This window comes from Arachis ipaensis, chromosome B3, assembly GCF_059453495.1.
Source record: "Arachis ipaensis isolate K30076 ecotype BB chromosome B3, ASM5945349v1, whole genome shotgun sequence".
Classification (NCBI taxonomy): Eukaryota; Viridiplantae; Streptophyta; class Magnoliopsida; order Fabales; family Fabaceae; genus Arachis; species Arachis ipaensis.
In genome coordinates, this window is record NC_142438.1 from 87,613,594 (window position 1) to 87,631,824 (window position 18,231).

The 18,231-nt window shown below is 33.1% G+C and overlaps 2 protein-coding genes across 4 annotated transcripts; one reads left to right on the plus strand and one right to left on the minus strand.

Annotated features, from left to right (window-relative positions):
- Positions 1-9,258: 9,258 nt before the first annotated feature.
- On the plus strand, positions 9,259-12,690 carry LOC107630608 (putative prolyl 4-hydroxylase 3). Of its 2 annotated transcripts, XM_016333805.3 has the most exons (8): positions 9,259-9,575; positions 9,671-9,755; positions 10,095-10,192; positions 10,315-10,412; positions 11,032-11,161; positions 11,536-11,723; positions 11,866-11,980; positions 12,569-12,690. In XM_016333805.3, exons 1-7 carry the CDS (start codon positions 9,373-9,375, stop codon positions 11,934-11,936), a joined length of 873 nt encoding a protein of 290 aa, XP_016189291.1. In that variant the 5' UTR covers positions 9,259-9,372; the 3' UTR covers positions 11,937-11,980; positions 12,569-12,690. The 2 variants fall into 2 exon arrangements, with proteins under 2 accessions (XP_016189291.1, XP_016189290.1); XM_016333804.3 differs by lacking the exon at positions 12,569-12,690 and having other exon boundaries at positions 11,866-12,056.
- Positions 12,691-12,728: 38 nt separating this feature from the next.
- On the minus strand, positions 12,729-15,921 carry MSRB1 (methionine sulfoxide reductase B 1). 2 transcript variants are annotated; one of them, XM_016333807.3, is made up of 5 exons: positions 15,592-15,921; positions 14,831-14,942; positions 14,098-14,163; positions 13,801-13,998; positions 12,729-13,059 (listed from the first exon to the last, which is right to left on the minus strand). In XM_016333807.3, the coding sequence occupies exons 1-5, from the start codon at positions 15,785-15,787 to the stop codon at positions 13,029-13,031; spliced, it is 603 nt and encodes a 200-aa protein (XP_016189293.1). In that variant the 5' UTR covers positions 15,788-15,921; the 3' UTR covers positions 12,729-13,028. The 2 variants fall into 2 exon arrangements, with proteins under 2 accessions (XP_016189293.1, XP_016189292.1); XM_016333806.3 differs by having other exon boundaries at positions 12,729-13,111; positions 15,592-15,878.
- Between the last annotated feature and the right edge of the window lie 2,310 nt (positions 15,922-18,231).

Sequence of the window (18,231 nt, forward strand, 5' to 3'; positions counted from 1 at the left end):
GCACACCAAAGTAATTCAAGGGTAAATGTGTAATGCTAAGTTTGGTGTTCCACCATAGATTTTACTAAGAACACATTGTATCCCTCAGCATAATTAGTCACTAGTTCCAAACAATCAGAGAAACTACCTAACAATTGTTTAATTTTTAGTTCATAGTTTATTTTCTTAATAAAATCACTTGATGTTTCCTGTATGTATTCATTCTGCTGCATATAGAAGTAGGCAAGGAACTAAGTTTGGTGTTCTCACACCAACTTAAGTCTAGAAAATCACAATCGTACATGCATGCTAACCATCTCTCAAGTGCTTGGGGAATAAGCAACTTTTAATATCTTTGTAGGAAGTTATTCAATCTCTTGGAGGGTAAGATGCATCATCATGTGGAAAGACAAAGAAAAGACAAGAAAGCCAACAATGATGATGACACAGAGGAAGCAAGAAGACACCAAGAGGTTGTATCTTTACTTGCCTATCTATAGTTTAGATGTGTTAATTGAAAGTGCAATTGTGCCCTTGTTGATTAGTGTCCTATTAGTTATGAGTCATTGACTATTTTTTTGTTTTCAAGCTTGCTAGTCTAAGTGCTTTTATCATCTCATCTTACTTGAACTGTCTGCATTATTCCTCATGCTTGAAAAAAAATTGTTGTGAAACAGAGAAAGAGTAGAGGTCTATTTTGATAGAAGATAGAATAAGGTTATGTGGTGGTATGTGCTAGTTCATTAGTTGATTCATGGATAAGGCTAAAGGTTGGCATGACTTTGAGATATGAACTTGAGCTACATTTCATGAGACTTTACAAATGAAAGAGGTCCATAATAAAAGGAAAAAAAATGCAAGAGAAAGAAACAAAAAGAAATAAACAAGGCTGGGCACCAATGGCTTGAGGTTTTGGATATATGCTTGTGATGCTCTTGTACGAAGATAAGCTTGGATAAATAGGTTCTAAGGGGTGCTTCATCACCTTTCAACTTGGGTTAACTAACCCGGGATTGCCAACCGAAAATCCACTATCAAGAGCTACTTTGAGACAGAGCATTTAGTGACCCAAAGAGGTGCTAGGCATCAATGTCCAAAGAATAAAACAAGCTAAATGCCTGTGATGTGTGTGTGCTAAGGAGAGGCTTGAGCAAGTAAGCCCTTAGGGGTGTTTCAACACCTAGCATCTTGAACGAACTGGGATGGGAATGCTGGCTGAAAACTTACTTTAAGGAGCTGCCTTAACACATAGCATTTAGCCTCAACAAGCAATAAATCTCAATCAAAAGAAAGAGAGCAAGAAAAACTGAGGACCAAGCAATAACAAGTCTCATTTTTTGTGTAACTCAAGTAAGGATCCAAAAGAGTATCAATACTTCAACCGCAAATAAAAATCACTAAGATAGCATGCATGAAAACCCCATTAACCAGAATTGAATGTCTTCCAATAAAGGCTTATACCTCTCTCTGTTTTCATTCATTCTCCTTATGTTTTACTGCTTGCTTGGGGACAAGCAAGATTTAAGTTTGGTGTTGTGATGACAAGTCATCTTAGGCTAGTTTCACAAGTCTTTTTCATTAGTTTTTACTTGGTTTTCATGCATTTCTTAGACAATAAGTAGGTATTTGGATGACAATTTCATGCTTGTTTTGATTCAATCAAACATTGTTAAATTGGTGCATTTTCATGAGATTTATGCAAGATTTACTTGATTATTATGAATGATACAAAATCTTGTGATTTGGCAAGGCATTGATGCATGTGTTTGGTTGATGATAGGTGAAGAAAAGCAGAGGAATGGCAAGGAAGAAGCAGAGAAGGTAACGTTAGAGCCAAAGTTGGTGGTCCAACGTTACCTCAAACGTTGATGAAGAAAAAGAGGTGCATAGTTGGAGCCAAAGTTGGACCTCCAACTATGCCTCAAACATGGCCAAGAAAGATGCATAGTTGGACCTCCAACTATGCCTCAAACTATAAGAAAGAGGCAATGTTTGAGCCCAAAGTTGGACCTCAAACGTGGCCAAGAAAAAGGAGCATAGTTGGAGTCAAAGTTGGACTCCAACTATGGGTCCAACGTTGAGGAAAAAGGGTGCCAACGTTAGACCTAACGTTGGTGGTCCAACGTTGAGTCCAACATCTTCGATAAAATCTCAAAATTTGAAGTTGGAAAAATCGCATCGACGCGCACGCGTGGGCGACGCGTACGCGTGAGCTTGGAAAACTTGCAATCCACGCGTACGCGTGGGTGACGCACACGCGTGAAAATGCCAACGTTGGAGGTAACATTGGTGATCCAACGTTAGATCCAACGTCTGCGATGCCATCCTCGGAAAAATTTGATATGACACGTACGCGTGGGTGACGCGTACCCGTGGAAATGGAAAAATGGCAAGGGACGCGTACGCGTGGGTGACGCGTACGCGTGGATTGGCAAAATTTCAGCCTTCACGCGTACGCGTGGGTCACGCGCACACGTGACTAAGCAAACGTTGGTGCTCCAACGTTGAGTCAAACGTCACTGGCAACATCCAGAATTCAATTTTTTAGTAACGTTTGACTCAAACGTTGGTCACTAACGTTTTCACCAACTTCAATTCAATTTGGCACCCATGCAAGCTTATGAACATTAGTTTGCCAAACGTCTTCATCAACGTCAATTAGAGCCACTCTCAACTAGCTTTAACAGAGGCCAAGGCCCACATCCAAGTACTTGAAGACCCATTTGGGGATGAGAAGAAAAGTTTAAATAGAGAAGTTTTTGAAGATGAAAGGAGCTCTGTTGGTAGGGGTGGCAAGCGGGGAAGCCCGCCCCGCCCCGCCAAAAGCCCGCCCTTTGGCGGGCTGGCCCGCCCCGCCCCGCCCAAAAATCAGATTCAGAGGTTGAAGAAGGACTGCAGATGCTGTTGGATTCTGACCTCCCTGCACTCAAAGTGGATTTTCTGAAGCTACAAAACTCTAAATGGCACGCTCTCAATTGCGTTGGAAAGTAGACATCCAGGGCTTTCCAGCAATATATAATAGTCTATACTTTGTTCGAGTTTAGATGACGCAAACTGGCGTTCAACGCCAGTTCCATGTTGCATTCTGGAGTTAAACTCCAGAAACAGGTTGCAAAGTGGAGTTAAACGCCAGAAACAGGTTACAACCTGGCGTTCAACTCCAAGAGAAGCCTCTACATGTGTAAAGCTCAATGTTCAGCCCAAGCACACACCAAGTGGGCCCCAGAAGTGGATTACTGCATCATTTACTCATTTTTGTAAACCCTAGTAACTAGTTTATTATAAATAGGACTTTTTCCTATTGTATTTACATCTTTGGATCATCGGGGGATTATCTTTTGATCCTTTGATCATGTTCAGGGGGCTGGCCATCCGGCCATGCCTGGACCTTGTTCGTATGTATTTTCAACGGTAGAGTTTCTACACACCATAGATTAAGGTGTGGAGCTCTGCTGTTTCTCATGAATTAATGCAAAGTACTATTATTTTTCTATTCAATTCAAGCTTATTCCTATTCTAAGATGTTCATTTGCACCCAAGAACATGATGAATGTGATGATTATGTGACGTTCATCATCATTCTCACTTATGAACGCGTGCCTGACAAACACTTCCGTTCTACATGCAAACAAGCTAGAATGAATATCTCTTAGATATCTAATATAGAGGACCGAGTCCGAGATATTAGAATCTTCGTGGTATAAGTTAGAATCCATGGACGGCCATTCCTGAGATCCGGAAAGTCTAAACCTTATCTGTGGTATTCCGAGTAGGATCTGGGAAGGGATGGCTGTGACGAGCTTCAAACTCGCGAGTGCTGGGCATAATGACAGACACAAAAGGATAGTAAATCCTATTCCAGTATGATCGAGAACCGACAGATGATTAGCCATGCAGTGACAGCGCATTGGACCATTTTCACAGAGAGGACGGGATGTAGCCATTGACAACGGTGATGCCCAACATACAGCTTGCCATGGAAGGGAGTAGGAATGATTGGATGAAGACAGCAGGAAAGCAGAGGTTCAGGAGGAACGAAAGCATCTCTATACGCTTATCTGAAATTCTCACCAATGAATTACATAAGTATCTCTATCCTAGTTTATATTTTATTTATATTTTTATTATCAATTCACCATAACCATTTGAATCCGCCTGACTGAGATTTACAAGGTGACCATAGCTTGCTTCAGGCCGACAATCTCCGTGGGATCGACCCTTACTCACGTAAGGTTTATTACTTGGACGACCCAGTGCATTTGCTGGTTAGTTGTGCGAAGTTGTGACAAAGTGTGATTCACGTTTGAGAGAACCAAGTCTTTGGCGCCATTGTTGATAATCACAATTTCGTGCATCACCCGCCCCACCCCGCCAAAGCCTGCGGTTTAAGCGGTGCGGGTTAGGCGGGCTTTTGCTATTCGGCGGTCCCAATTTTCTAGCCCAGCCCACTTTTTTGGCGGGTTACGCGGACCGGCCGGGCGGGTTTAGGCCCGTTTGCCACCCCTATCTACTGGTAGTAGTAGAGCACTGGTAGTAGGAGTAGGAGTAGAGGCTGGAGGATTAGAGACTCCACATAGCTTAGCTTAGAATTTTAGTTTGATAGACTTTTTCTCTTCTGCACTTTTACATTTCAGCTTGTATTGAACTTCATTTACTTTATGCAATTTCAATTTCCTGCACTTCTATTCCTCTGCAATTTTACATTTCCGTTCATATTGAGCTTGATTTACTATTCATGCAATTTAAATTTCCTGCAAGTATTCTTAGAGCTATGATCCACTAAACCCCAATTCATTAGGGGGAGGAGCTCTATTGTGATTCTAATGGATTAATAAAATTCTTCTTCTTCTCAATCCGCTTGGGTAGCTAAGAGATAAATTCTGTTTTGATTTGATCCATTCACTCCGGAAGGGGGTTTGGATCCATTGAATTTCCATGTGAGCCTCGGAAGGGGAATCATGGAAATTAGAACTGAAGCTCCATCTCTCACAACTCTCTTGATCAACACTATTCGGGAGGAATTGAGATCTTGAGAATTTGTGTGGCTTATGGATGAGAGACATGCGCTTAACCTCTTTTCATGACAATTGGATCAAGAAATTGAAAAGATTGATTGTGATTAGAGAGATTGGATTGCCAAGGAATTGGGATCCAATCAATTCCAATCCGCCATAGATTTACTCATATGATTGAGAAAGAAGTTGAGACCCATTTGATTCATGATGGACTATGATATCTCCAATCCCTGATGAATCTTGTTCTCTGTTATTTCTCACTTACTTTCAGCACTTTAGATTTCCTGCAATTTATTTTCTGTTGATCCAATTTCACTCAATTCATCACTTGTTAGCTTGACTAGACTAATCATTTCACTATAGTTACTTGATTCATCAATCCTCGTGGGATCGACCTCACTCACGTGAGTTTTACTACTTGATACGACCCGATATACTTGCTGGTTAGTTTGTGCGAAATTCAATTTTCCTCCATCACCCATTAGAGATTTAATAATAATTATTATTATTATTTTACATTTACCCTAAATATTTATTAAATTCATAAGGAATAATCTTAAATTTTTTTTTATCAGTAACTTCATTGCCTTTCTATCCACTAAGTAGGTTGTGGTGATTCAGTGGATACAGGTAAAAAAATTTATGGTTATTCCTTATGAATTTAAAAAATATTTAGGATAAATATGAAATAATAATTATTATTATTAAATTTTTAATGGTCATATTTATAAATAATTTATTGTGCACATAAAAAAACCTCAAAAGACTTGCACTTATTAAATACAAACTCAAATCAACTAATTACATTTTTAAAATTAATATTCAATTTAATAAAACACCCCACATTTGTAGATTGTATCTTTAATTTGGTGTATTGATAATTTTGCATTTTCAAAGAGTGCGTTTGAAATTTTTTTTTAATATGAGATAAGGATTTTATTCTATGAAAAAAAAATTTACTTTTATTTGGAATTCAATTTTTTGATTTGGAATGATCTTAATATATAAATAAAATTGAATTCTATTTGTTGGATTGAAACTATTGTTAAATATGTTAAATTCTTATTTAATTTGTAAATAACTGTATTTGATAAAATTATTTTTGTTAGACACTTATTTATAAAAAAAAAAGATATTTTTAACATTTTATTGTTAAATATGTTAAATTCTTATTTAATTTGTAAATAACTGTATTTGATAAAATTATTTTTGCTAGACACTTATTTATAAAAAAAAAATATTTTTAACATTTTATATTTTTAAAAAAATAAAGACAAGTGAATTGAAATTCTTAAATAAAATAAAATAATCTATTTTATGTATTTCAACGTAAAAAAAAGTGGGGGAGACTCACATCAAGAGGCATGAAACAACTTTTTTTAAAGTTGATAACGTGTCACTCTGTTATTGGTAAATTTTTAATAACCAATTAATAAATTATTCTCCAAACCCAGTTTTTTAAATCCAGTTCGACGCCATTCGGTTTAAATAAACCAGTCCTTGGCATGCTTAATTTTTTTTTTTACCAACCCAGAAAGCAACCTGAACCCCACCCAACCCAACCCACCAGCCAGAAGATCTGCATCGATCTCCTTCTTCCTCGAGCTAGAGGCGTTGGTTGCCTGGTTCCGTTGATCGGTTCTTCTCCCTTATCGCAGATGCCATCCAACTTCTACTCTCTTGCAGTTTCTCGTGCCCCAAATGGTCGTCTCAGGTCTCATTCTTCCTTTCCGTAGCTTCACTTCTCCTTCTCTTGCTTAGTTTAGTTCGTCTTCTTTCCACGGTTCTGTCCGTGTTGGTGCTCCGGCGACGCAACTATTTGGATGAGGGACCCAGCGATGCGATGAGAGAACTCCATTTTCCAATATGCGACTTGCCTCCTCGCCATTTCCCATCCAGTTGCTGCCTCCGTTAGCCTGCTTCCTCGCCTTTGCCTGGATCTTCGCCGACAGTGATGCTGTTTTATCCGAGGCCCATCACCATTTTCGGAGTCTAGTTAACACTCTCAGTTTCTCAGCGGCATCATAATTCCTCCCCTTCTGTGTCGATTCTTCTTTCTTGCTGCTGCTACCGATTTCATCTTCTCCAGGAAGCTCTGCTATGCTGCAATTTACCGATTTCATCATAATTTGCTCTGCTCTGTAATGCCATTTTTTTCTTTCATCAGCTGGCATATCCAATGCATAACCAATAGAAGCAGCAACCTCTGTGACATTCCATGGATTTACCAACACCAACAGCAAAAAACTGTGCAGCACCTTTAAACTGAGAAATAATAAGGAACCTGCAAACTGATGCATAATTTGTAATGAATTTTTTTTGTGAGATGTAAGGATCAATTATGGCTCTTTTCATTGTTTTTTTAACATAAACTTTCCAAGCCAAATATTGTATTTGTCCAAAAAAATCTTATTTTTAATGTAAAAGTAAAAAAATCGGTTAAAATGAACCAAATTAATCAATTCTATCTATAAGGTTTGGTTATAAAATTTGGCTTTTTTTTTATAATAATCGGTTCAAATAAACCAAAACACAACTGAGGACACTTGTCATATTCTCATGCATAATCTTAAAAAAAAGTTATTTTGTGCATCTTGATGTGAGTAGTCCCCAAAAAAAGTTCTATTCTTTAGCAAATTTTAATTATTAAACAAATAAAAAGAATTTATATTTTTTATTTGGGATAATGTTTTCTTATTTTATTGGGAATGGTATGAAATATTATTCACTATGGTCTATTATCAGCCCACAAACAAAAAATATTTAACAATTTCATTAATCATAACTAAACAAAGTGATGGGAACGGAAAATAAACAACATCAACAAAAAAAAGAGCTATTAACTAAGTGTCATGCTCCCAAGTCGTCACGCATTATCATCATCCCATGCTGATAATATAGGTCAGAACGGTAGAATCTCCCTTAAAAATAACGACTAGGAACTTGTGAACTACTAAAAAATGGGTTCGACAGTGGCTGAATAAACTCTGTGGATATCATAGAACCTCACAAAAATTGATTTCTGGGACAAATTTTATCTCTCTGCCACCATCAATATTAGAACTAGCTTTGATTACTCCTCTTCTGTCTTTGATAACTGGTTAATTATTGGTTCTAACAATACCACACTTGGGCCATTAGTATTGCAGGGTTTGTACCTGTCTCAGAATTGCGGTGTCGTCGCCTGTGATATTCGACTAAATTTTTGTGTGTTTCTAACTAATTTACCATGCTATTATTTTTTTTTTTTCATTCAATTGATAAATATACATATTTCAAAACAATGTTAAAATAAATAAATAAATAAAAATTAAGAAGCAGGAGAAAGAGAGGCTAATATTGAAGTCACCATATGTTCTTCAAGTCGCTGCCATTTTCATCTCTAGCGTCAGGAAGTGAGTTTAATTGAATTTTGATATATAAAATCGTTCAAAATATATAAGCCAATTTTCTTTAGCTCTCGTCACAGTAAAAAATCACTAAACAAAGAGAAAATCATTAAAAAAATAAATCTTAGCACTCATAAAAATTTTATTATATTCTTAAAGAATCTTAGATTTATGCAAGTTAAGAAGTCGTTGTACGAGTGAAAACAGAATAAATGGATAAAAAGAAAACAAAGTGACACATAAAAGCAACATATTCTAGCATGGCATTGACCCTAGCAACTTTTAATTTTAATTCTTTCCTACTAATTAAAAATTATTAGACTGCCTCCTCAGAATTATCAAGAAACTAACATGCCGAAAATTTCATGTATGCTCTCAACAAGTGAATACTCTTATTCTATGTTGAATTTAGTTTTTATTGTATTAATATTTTTAATTTGATACAAAAGACAATTAATTATCTTGTTATTCTTTAAGGGTTATAGGATTCAATATTTTCTCACTTTTTTATAAATAATACTACATAACCAATAAATATTATTATTTTTATTAGTATTTAATTACTAATAATTTGTGTTAATATTTATAAAAATTTTATACAAAAAAAAATATATAATTTATATTTATATTTTTTATAAATTACACATATAAATTAATAAATTTATTTATTAAAGATAATTTAAAGTGTATATTAATTAAATAATAATAAAAATATTAAAAATTACCGACATGAAGATGGTTTTTTTTTTTTAACTAAAAATAAAATAAAATTAATAGCAAATACCCTGGTTGCAACTCCCAAGTATTACCGTACCACTCACGCCAACAACGCTTCCAAATTCTGATTTCGTATTTTGAATTTATTTTCATGCAAAAGACGCAAAACAGTGTTACAGATTAAGCTTTTTGGCCTGAAGAAAGGGTAGCGATAGAACTATGATGAAGCGTATATATTCACAAACACCATTCAATTCTACATTATTTGAAGCATGGCGAAAGCAAAATACACGAATCCGAAGGCGCAGTTGAAGAAATGGATCTCGTTGAGGAAGCTGGTTTTGCCGATGCTTTTGATTTTCACGATTGTGCTTCTGGTGTTACTTTCTATCGGAGTTTTTAATCTTCCTATTACCGCTAATGATTCTCCGATCAAGGATCTCGGTGCTCTTAGGCGGCGCAGAACATCTGAGAGGTAGCTTCCACCGCTAACGATTCTGTTTTTCTTTTTCTAGTTATAAGGCGAAAATGCGATTAACATTACTACTTTATGGTTGTTGCTTTTGGAAGAGGTTACGGTTTGGTAGAGCAAAAGAAAAAATGGACCGAAATTCTTTCGTGGGAGCCAAGAGCTTTCATGTACCACAATTTCCTGGTTAGTTTTCCAGATCTTTTAATTCACCTGTTATGGATTAGGCACTGATTTTTTTCATGTACACACCTGTTTGGTGCAACGTGGCGGTTACCAGCTCAGTTCAGATCTAGAATTTTCCTTCAAAACGTGTTATAAGGATGTCTTTTAGGCGAGGCTCAAGAAAATTAGTTATATTCATGAATGGAATACCGAATTGTGACTGAAAAGGTTCAACAGCTTGAGCGTCATGTTTTATTTTGCGATATTAGATTCATGTAGCAGTAAACTGTTGAAAGTGAAGCTCATCTATTTTGTATTAGAATATTAATACTAATTAATTCTGCCTCTCATTTGGATCAGTCCAAAGAAGAATGTGAACACTTGATTAACGTTGCCAAACCACATATGGAAAAATCACAAGTTGCTGATAGTGATACTGGACAGAGTATAGATAGCAGGTTTGCCTCTATTTTGCGTGTTCATTTATGGTAACAATAGTTGTAAGCTGTGTTTTGGTTTAGATACTTGCTCCTGAGAGACTAGTGGTGGTAATGCAATTCTATACAATCCATGCCTCCAGTGATCGTACTAGCTCAGGAGCGTTTCTGAGAAGAGGATTGGACAAAATTGTCCAAAGCATAGAAAAAAAGATTGCTGATCTTACCTTCGTACCAATAGGTATGACTGTATGATGAGTTCCTGTATGCGTCTGCTTATCTCTTTCTTTTGTCTTTCTAAGTTTGATATAGGATGATGTCAGGGACACAATAACCTAAAAGTATCTTATCTAATTTAATGTTTATAATTTTATAAATATAACATCTATAATTATAGACTTATTATTCAGTTATTCCAGCAGTAATTAAAGATTGAAAAATAAAATAATTTTTTATTGTTTTACACTGATTTTCTATTGCTTCCTGAATATTTTTGTTGGTTAAACTAAGAACATTTTAGTGTGTCCGATTCCTTTTTGCTTACTCAGGGTCACTTTATAAAATGCGAGGGTTCTTTCTTGCTCAGTCATATCTTGCTCAGTCATATGAGGCAGTATATGATGAAGTTAATGTAATGAGTTTGTGTCATTTTAATATTTTTGTAGATCCCACTAGTATTTGAATTGTTGTACTTTGGATCTCACTATATGTGATATGGTGGTTAAGCCGGAAATGGAATACAATTTGAATATATTAAACAAGAATGCAAATACCTCCTAATATAGTATACTTATCGTCTGGTATGAATGAATTACTTCAAAAGTTTTTGAGTTAGTAATGAATAACTCATAAATATGTAGAGAATGGAGAAGGACTTCAGGTTCTTCACTATGAAGTTGGCCAAAAATACGAACCTCACTTTGATTACTTCTTAGATAAGGTCAACACTAAGGACGGAAACCACCGTGTTGCTACAGTTCTTATGTACCTGTAAACACATGTCTCTTTTCAATTATAGTTCTATTTTGCGTTAGTTAAATTTTAAAGTAGTCTTTCAAATTGGTCCCGTGCACTAGAATAGTTTCCTAAATTCTAATTGTACCAATTACGTTTCTAAAATCGGCAAAAATGTACAATGTTAGTCCTTATCAGTATTATGAGTTACGCTAAGAGACGAGCGCGGTACACTTTTGCCACACTTTTGCCACTTTCATGGACGTAACTAAGCAATTAAGAACCCAAAGACTATTTTAGTATAAGCGGCTGATCTCAAGTACTACTTTGGGATTTAACTCACTTGTGCTTTATGGTGGATTTTCTTTGGAAATATACTAATTGTTTAATTTTTTATGTGTTTTGTGCAGTTCAGATGTTGAAGAAGGTGGCGAGACCGTATTTCCTGATGCCAATGTAAGTTTTAGTTCTGTTCCATGGCAGAATGATTTGTCTGAATGCGCTAAAAATGGTCTCGCGGTGAAGCCAAAAATGGGTGATGCTATATTGTTTTGGAGCATGAAGCCAGATCTCACCCTAGATCCTTCTTCTCTACATGGTTACAAACTTTGCAAAATTTAATTTAGACTTTGTTATGGTTAATTTTCTAATTCATACTGACCCCAATTTGCAATTTTGTTACTCTACTATCTGTTTCAAATTGGTTAATATTTTTTTTTTTTTTTGTTTAATGCTTCCAGGTAGTTGCCCTGTTATTAGAGGAAATAAATGGGCTTCAGCAAAGTGGCTACGTCTTGGGGTGTTCAACTAATAAAGATATTATTAAGCCATCTCGTGTGCAGATACCTGTAGAGAGTAAGGATCATTCCAATGCACTCTTACAAGAATTCAAAAATGATTTTTATCTTAAAGTATAAGCGACAATTTCATCCGTTTCGTGCAACAATTTCCTCGCTCAACATATTTGCATCGGATTGCATTATAAAAATATTTTAATTTATTAAGAACGGTACAACTAAATATCCTTTAAATATAATATTTTATTTAGTTTTAAAAAAAATAAAAAATAAAAAATAAATAAATTTTCTAATTTTTTGAATAACCAGAACTGTAAAAGTATTTAAATTAATTAAATAATAATAAATGTTTAAAAATAAGAGACATAATTAATTAAAAAATTAAAATAATATATTATTAAATTTAAAGACTGAATTTTAAAGAATAAATAGTATTTTTCTATTAAAAATAAGACATCAAATTAACAATTATATATTTATATTTATATATGCATATTAATTTATATAATTTTCTAATTAATCAACTTTATTATAACAATAATTAAATCTACAATAGATGAATAATTAAATCTTCTCTCTGTCAAAATACTTTTATTTATGTGATAATATACTTTTTTTTATTCCACGGTATCTCCCAACCCGACAGGTCAAGGACTAATCCGTCGCGGTACTGAGCTCCATTTAAAGGTTTGTCGCTGGCCAATGAGTTGCTGCATGCATAAGGCGGGATGATAATATACTATTTAAATATGTGTGGAAGTGTGGAACAATATTTTTTTAAAATTTCTTTTATGCTGACCATCCTCTATATAAAAAGCACGGGGAAGTAATAATAGATCAGTTTACAAAAGAATTTTAGTGACATCGATATACTAATTTTTCATCTCTGTTTATACCACAAAACTAATGTATTTGGTATTGAGGAACAGTGAAAATTCTTCCAACATTAATAAAATACTCAACCCCATTATTTGACAATTTGGGTTTTTCACCATAGCCATCATATGCTGTTGACACATCTAACTGTTTGCCACTATAGCAACACATGCTAACCGCCATGTTTAAAAGCTTCTCCATCTTCTTTTGACTGAGATTAGACCCACCACCTACTGCGTTGGTTTCAGCCTAAGGGCAGCACTGAAAGAAACATAACACCAAACATAACTTCTCTGGACAAATGTGGCCCTCTCTATGAAAAAAAAAATTGACCAAATTGAAGTAATTATTGGATTCAGAATTTTGGATCCTCTCATGTTCAAAATAAACATGACCTTCTATTGTTTACATCACAATGATAAAATTTGACTTGCTGATTAACCGAATTAAGGCTTTGGGTTAGTTGCTTCATTGGTTCAATCAATTGGTTTTAGGTCAAATCACTTAATTAAATACGATTTAGTAAATAAATATATAACGATATAATATAAATCAAACAGATGCCCCATATGTAATATGAATTTAATTTTGATACATTAACAATATAAAAAAATTTTACACGCACATCTAATTACGTATCACTACAAATAACTACTTTTTTACATGGTCATTCAAAAGAATAAACGTGATTGAATGATTTACGTTGTCAGTGCATCAAAATTAAACTCCTAATATTTGACAAAATATATAACAAATGACTAGCCTGTTTGGAATCGTTAGGTGGTTTGTAATTCTTTTACCAATCTCTCTATATGCCTCATCCAACGGGTCTGGTCTAGGTCTAATAACTATAATTAACATCTCCACATTCTACAATGATTACTAATCTTTTTAACATTTTATAATTTTGAGAGTAACTATATCAATGATGAAGATGTGAACATGACAAAGATCATGCTAATTTTCAACATGAGAGGATCCAAATCCATGATGATTAATTACCTGTTGATACAATAACGCTTTCCAGTGGGTGGAGGACCATCATCAAACACATGTCCAAGATGAGCATCACAGACAGCACAAAGAACTTCCTGGCGCGGCATGAATATAATCGACAGATCTAATTTTGACTTCACATTGTTCCCAATTGGCTGGTAATATGATGGCCATCCAGTTCCACTATTAAACTTAGTAGATGATCTAGAGAGAAAAACAATGCAAAAGAATTAAATCAGTTCAAGATGAATGTGATCAGTGAAAGAAAAATGTAGTTTGGTGAACTGCATATAAAGTACTTACTCAAATAGAGGGGTGTCACAACATATGCAATGGTAAGTCCCCTCAGTTTTGGTATTCCAATACTCCCTGGAATTATTCAAAAAATTGGAAGATAAAACAACAGTTGCATAAAAAAAATTAAAAAAAGAACCTCATATATAGCACTGTGTATTATGTTAACTGTGTATCACCGTGCAATTCTGTAGATTTTAGTAAGATGCAAAATTATACTTGCTATTGATAACCAGAAATTCTAACTACAGCAAAGAAATTTGACAATGATACATGGAGACTTGAAAGTGAAGAAATTGACAATCTCAATCTGCTGGATTATACCAGGCTTATTATTATTAATCATGATCAAATTTATGCAGTACAAAAATATGAATGCCTCTCATGGTGGTATAGAAGATTTTTGGAATATAATATGCAGCATATTGTATCCTTACATAGCCTTGAACAAGAGACAATACATATTAAATTCATATGTACACTGGACTGAACCAACATTCTCTAGCCCCCTGCCAATGGTTCTAGATTTCGAGATATAAAACCAATAATGTGTCTCTAGTGTAGCTTCTAAGAGAGAGAGTTTCGTGGCAAGCATATCAGTAACAATAAGACGAGTCAAATTTGGAAAAAAAAAAAAAATTGTTCAAGAGCCATCTAAAACGAAAACCATGCAATATGCAAGATGAAAGAAATATGTAACAAATGCTTTTATTATCAAATTAGTAATAGAGTTAGAACGTACCCAGTGAAAGCTCTCTCAGTGCCCTTTTGACGGGTAATGTAGAATTGTTCACTTGTTAGGCGCTTCTTCCACTCTTCATCCCTTACAGACTTATAATCAACAATGTCAGCACCTAAAAGGCCCAATAGAGAGTATGTCAGATAAAACACTGGCAAACCTTGCTAGGAAGGGTAATGCTAGAAAAATAATAAGGTAAAATTATCTTATTTAACTTAACATCGATAATTTGGTACCATATAATATCTATAATTTCATATTTATTACATCCAATATTATCCAATTATACCTCATGCATACAAAATAATACAATTTAAAACTGTTCTGAGCTTATTTAATTATATGTTTATTAAATCTAATACTAATTAATTATTCTAATAGTAATTAAGAAATATAAAATAAGACACTTTGAGCAGCTGTGAATTGATTCTCTATTGTCTCCTCAGTGTTTTTGAGCAAGAAATCCCAATAACAAAGCCTATGCCACATTTTGCCTCCATAACCAAAAGCAATTAATGTATCTTAATTCAAATTTAATGTACTAAATTACTCCGTTGAAATTCAAATACAGAGGACCAATCACCAATGACAAATCAAAATCTAAATAACTACCGCCACTTACTCCTGCAATTTTCTACTAAACTAACTGGCTAAGCGAAACTAAATAAAAACCAAAAAGCTATCTCCTAAGAATAAACAAGACCAAGAGGAGAACCCAATTATTATACAAATTAATGTTAGTATTAATATGATAATCAAAATACCTGATTCAAAGGAAGTGTTGTCTGCTTGGTGGGATTGGGAAGAAGCAGAGGAACCCATTGAATGGATTGAATAACAAAATTTCCTTCCGGAATTGTCAATAGCACGTGAAGGAAAACATACCAAGACCTTAGAATTATGAATAAACCTCTGGCAAGGAATACGAGATGTCGGTAAACTCAAAGCACGAGAAGCCATCTTACCCAAAAAGAATACGTGGCCACTTTAATAAATTCATATATCTAAGTAAATTAGTACGTGAACTTTCTTAGTTGACGTTTGGCAACTGAAGAGACTGTCCTTATAGTTTGTAATCACTAATCACTGAAGAGATTACGAGTTAGCCACGTAGAGATTTCCAAGCCACGAAAGTTGAGATGCAAAACTTGTCAATTTTTTTTTGCAATATTACTTCACCAGCAATATTTATCATTTTTTTTTGTCACTATTCACCAAGTACGTGAAGTTGTGGTGGAAATTTAAGGGCAATCAATTTTATACGAACTTAATAATGGAGAATCGTTAAATAAAATTTAGTTAAATTATTTAAATTATTTAATAATTTTTAATTATTAATTTTATATGAAGTTGACTGTATTTAAATTTTTATTTTATATAAAGATAAAAATTTAGGTACAATGAAGTTGACTATATTTAAATTTTTATTTTATATAAAAATAAAAATTCAAGTGCAGTCAATTTAGGTGAAATTAATAATTGAGAGTTATTAGATAAAAATTTAGTCAAATTATTTAACAGTTTTTAAATATCAACTTCACGTAAAGTTACTACACCTGAATTTTTATCTTACATAAATAGTATTTAAAAATTATATTGCTAACAAAAATAATTTTAAAAGATGTTAACGATAAATAAATTTTAAAAATATGATAAAAAAAATAAATATTAAATATATATTTTAAAAAAAGATTTAAGAGATATATTGCTCTGCAAATATTATTAAAAAATAATATTTTTCATCCTTAAATTTTAATAATTTTATGTCCGTTAAATTTTTTAAAATTATTTTATTGTGATGACCATATTTTAAAAAAAAACAAAAAGTCTAAAGATTAAATTTTGTTTCGAATGTTTTTTGTGCACCTTTTAAATATTTATTTAAATGTTGTCACAAAAATTTAGATCAAATAATAGATAAATTATTTACTAAATACAAAAATTTTTTTCACTTATAAAAATATAATATTTATTAATTATTTTTGTCGCATTTTTAAATTATTCAAGTGTTGTTTAATCGATAACATCTTTTAAAAATGATTTTATTAATAGACAGTAACTAATTTTTTTTGCCTACTAAATTAGTAGTTAACTCTATTCTAAACTCTAAGTACTAAATTATAAATTTTAAATTATAAATTTTAATAATACAATAATAAAATATCAATTAAAATATTGACTAATATTGATAAAAAGTATTAATGCTAAACATTTTTCTTTTACAAACTATCATTAAACGATATTATTAAATGTATTTTTGTGTAATATTTTTTCAGGTTTTCTAATTTAAAAAATATAATAAATAATTACATTTGATAAGTGAAAATTTTTGAAAATAAAATATTAACAAAAAATGTGGATTAGAATAAATCCTCAAGATGCACTTTGAAAATTGGCGAAAGCTAGTGCACTCTAGGTAAAGTAGGGAGTGCAACACTCTTTAAAAGTTAACCTGCTATCAAAAGTAATTAGGTAAATTAAATTTATTTATTATTGTTATTTTTTTTGTCATGGGCTAAACAAACAAAGCGGCACTAACAATAAAAACTAATTCGCTCGTTTAACACAGAACTATTTTACACCAGAAAAGTATTCAGAAAAATTTAATCGACTTCCTCCGTTATTTTGCTAGCAGGTGCTTCCACTATTGTTCTGTCTAGCGACAGATTTTGACGCTCTTGAACCCACCTCATTCCACATCTACCATAAATGGACCTTCAAAGCCCGAAAAATTGCTGCCATAGAAAAGGAAGACGCTGTCTGTCGCCGCTGCTGGTTGGCTAACTCCAAACGTAAAACTGATTTTATAGAAGAACCCGGTCTCCATGAAGGCGCCATGATTCTCAGATGACAACGCAATCAAAGCACAAAATACATGACAGTTAAAACAAGTCCATTATCTTTTATTTCAAATTATCCTCAACGACGTAATAGAATGAAAAATTAAAATACAATTATATTTAAACAATTATTTGTATTATTTTTATTAATTTATTCAAAAAATAATTAAATTTTGAAGCTAATTGGTATAAAATATTACATATATAAAATTAAGAAAAATTTTTATTTGTATAAGAATGAGCCTAATAAATAATTATTTTATTTAATATATAATTAAGAGTATTTCTTTCTTTGCCAACGAGTTATAGTTCAAATGACAGTCTCTATATTCACCTAAGAGTTAGTAAAAAAAATACTTTTTTTTATTAACTTTTTTAAACATTAATTATTTATTTTACATACAATATAGAAATAAATGAATATAATATTTATTGAGTAGACACAGTTACGTAAAAAAAATTTATTGTCATAGTATTTGAACCAAAGAAAAAAAGTATTATTTTAAGAAAAACTAATAATATATTTTTAATAATATTCTTAATACAAAATAATAAATTTTAAAT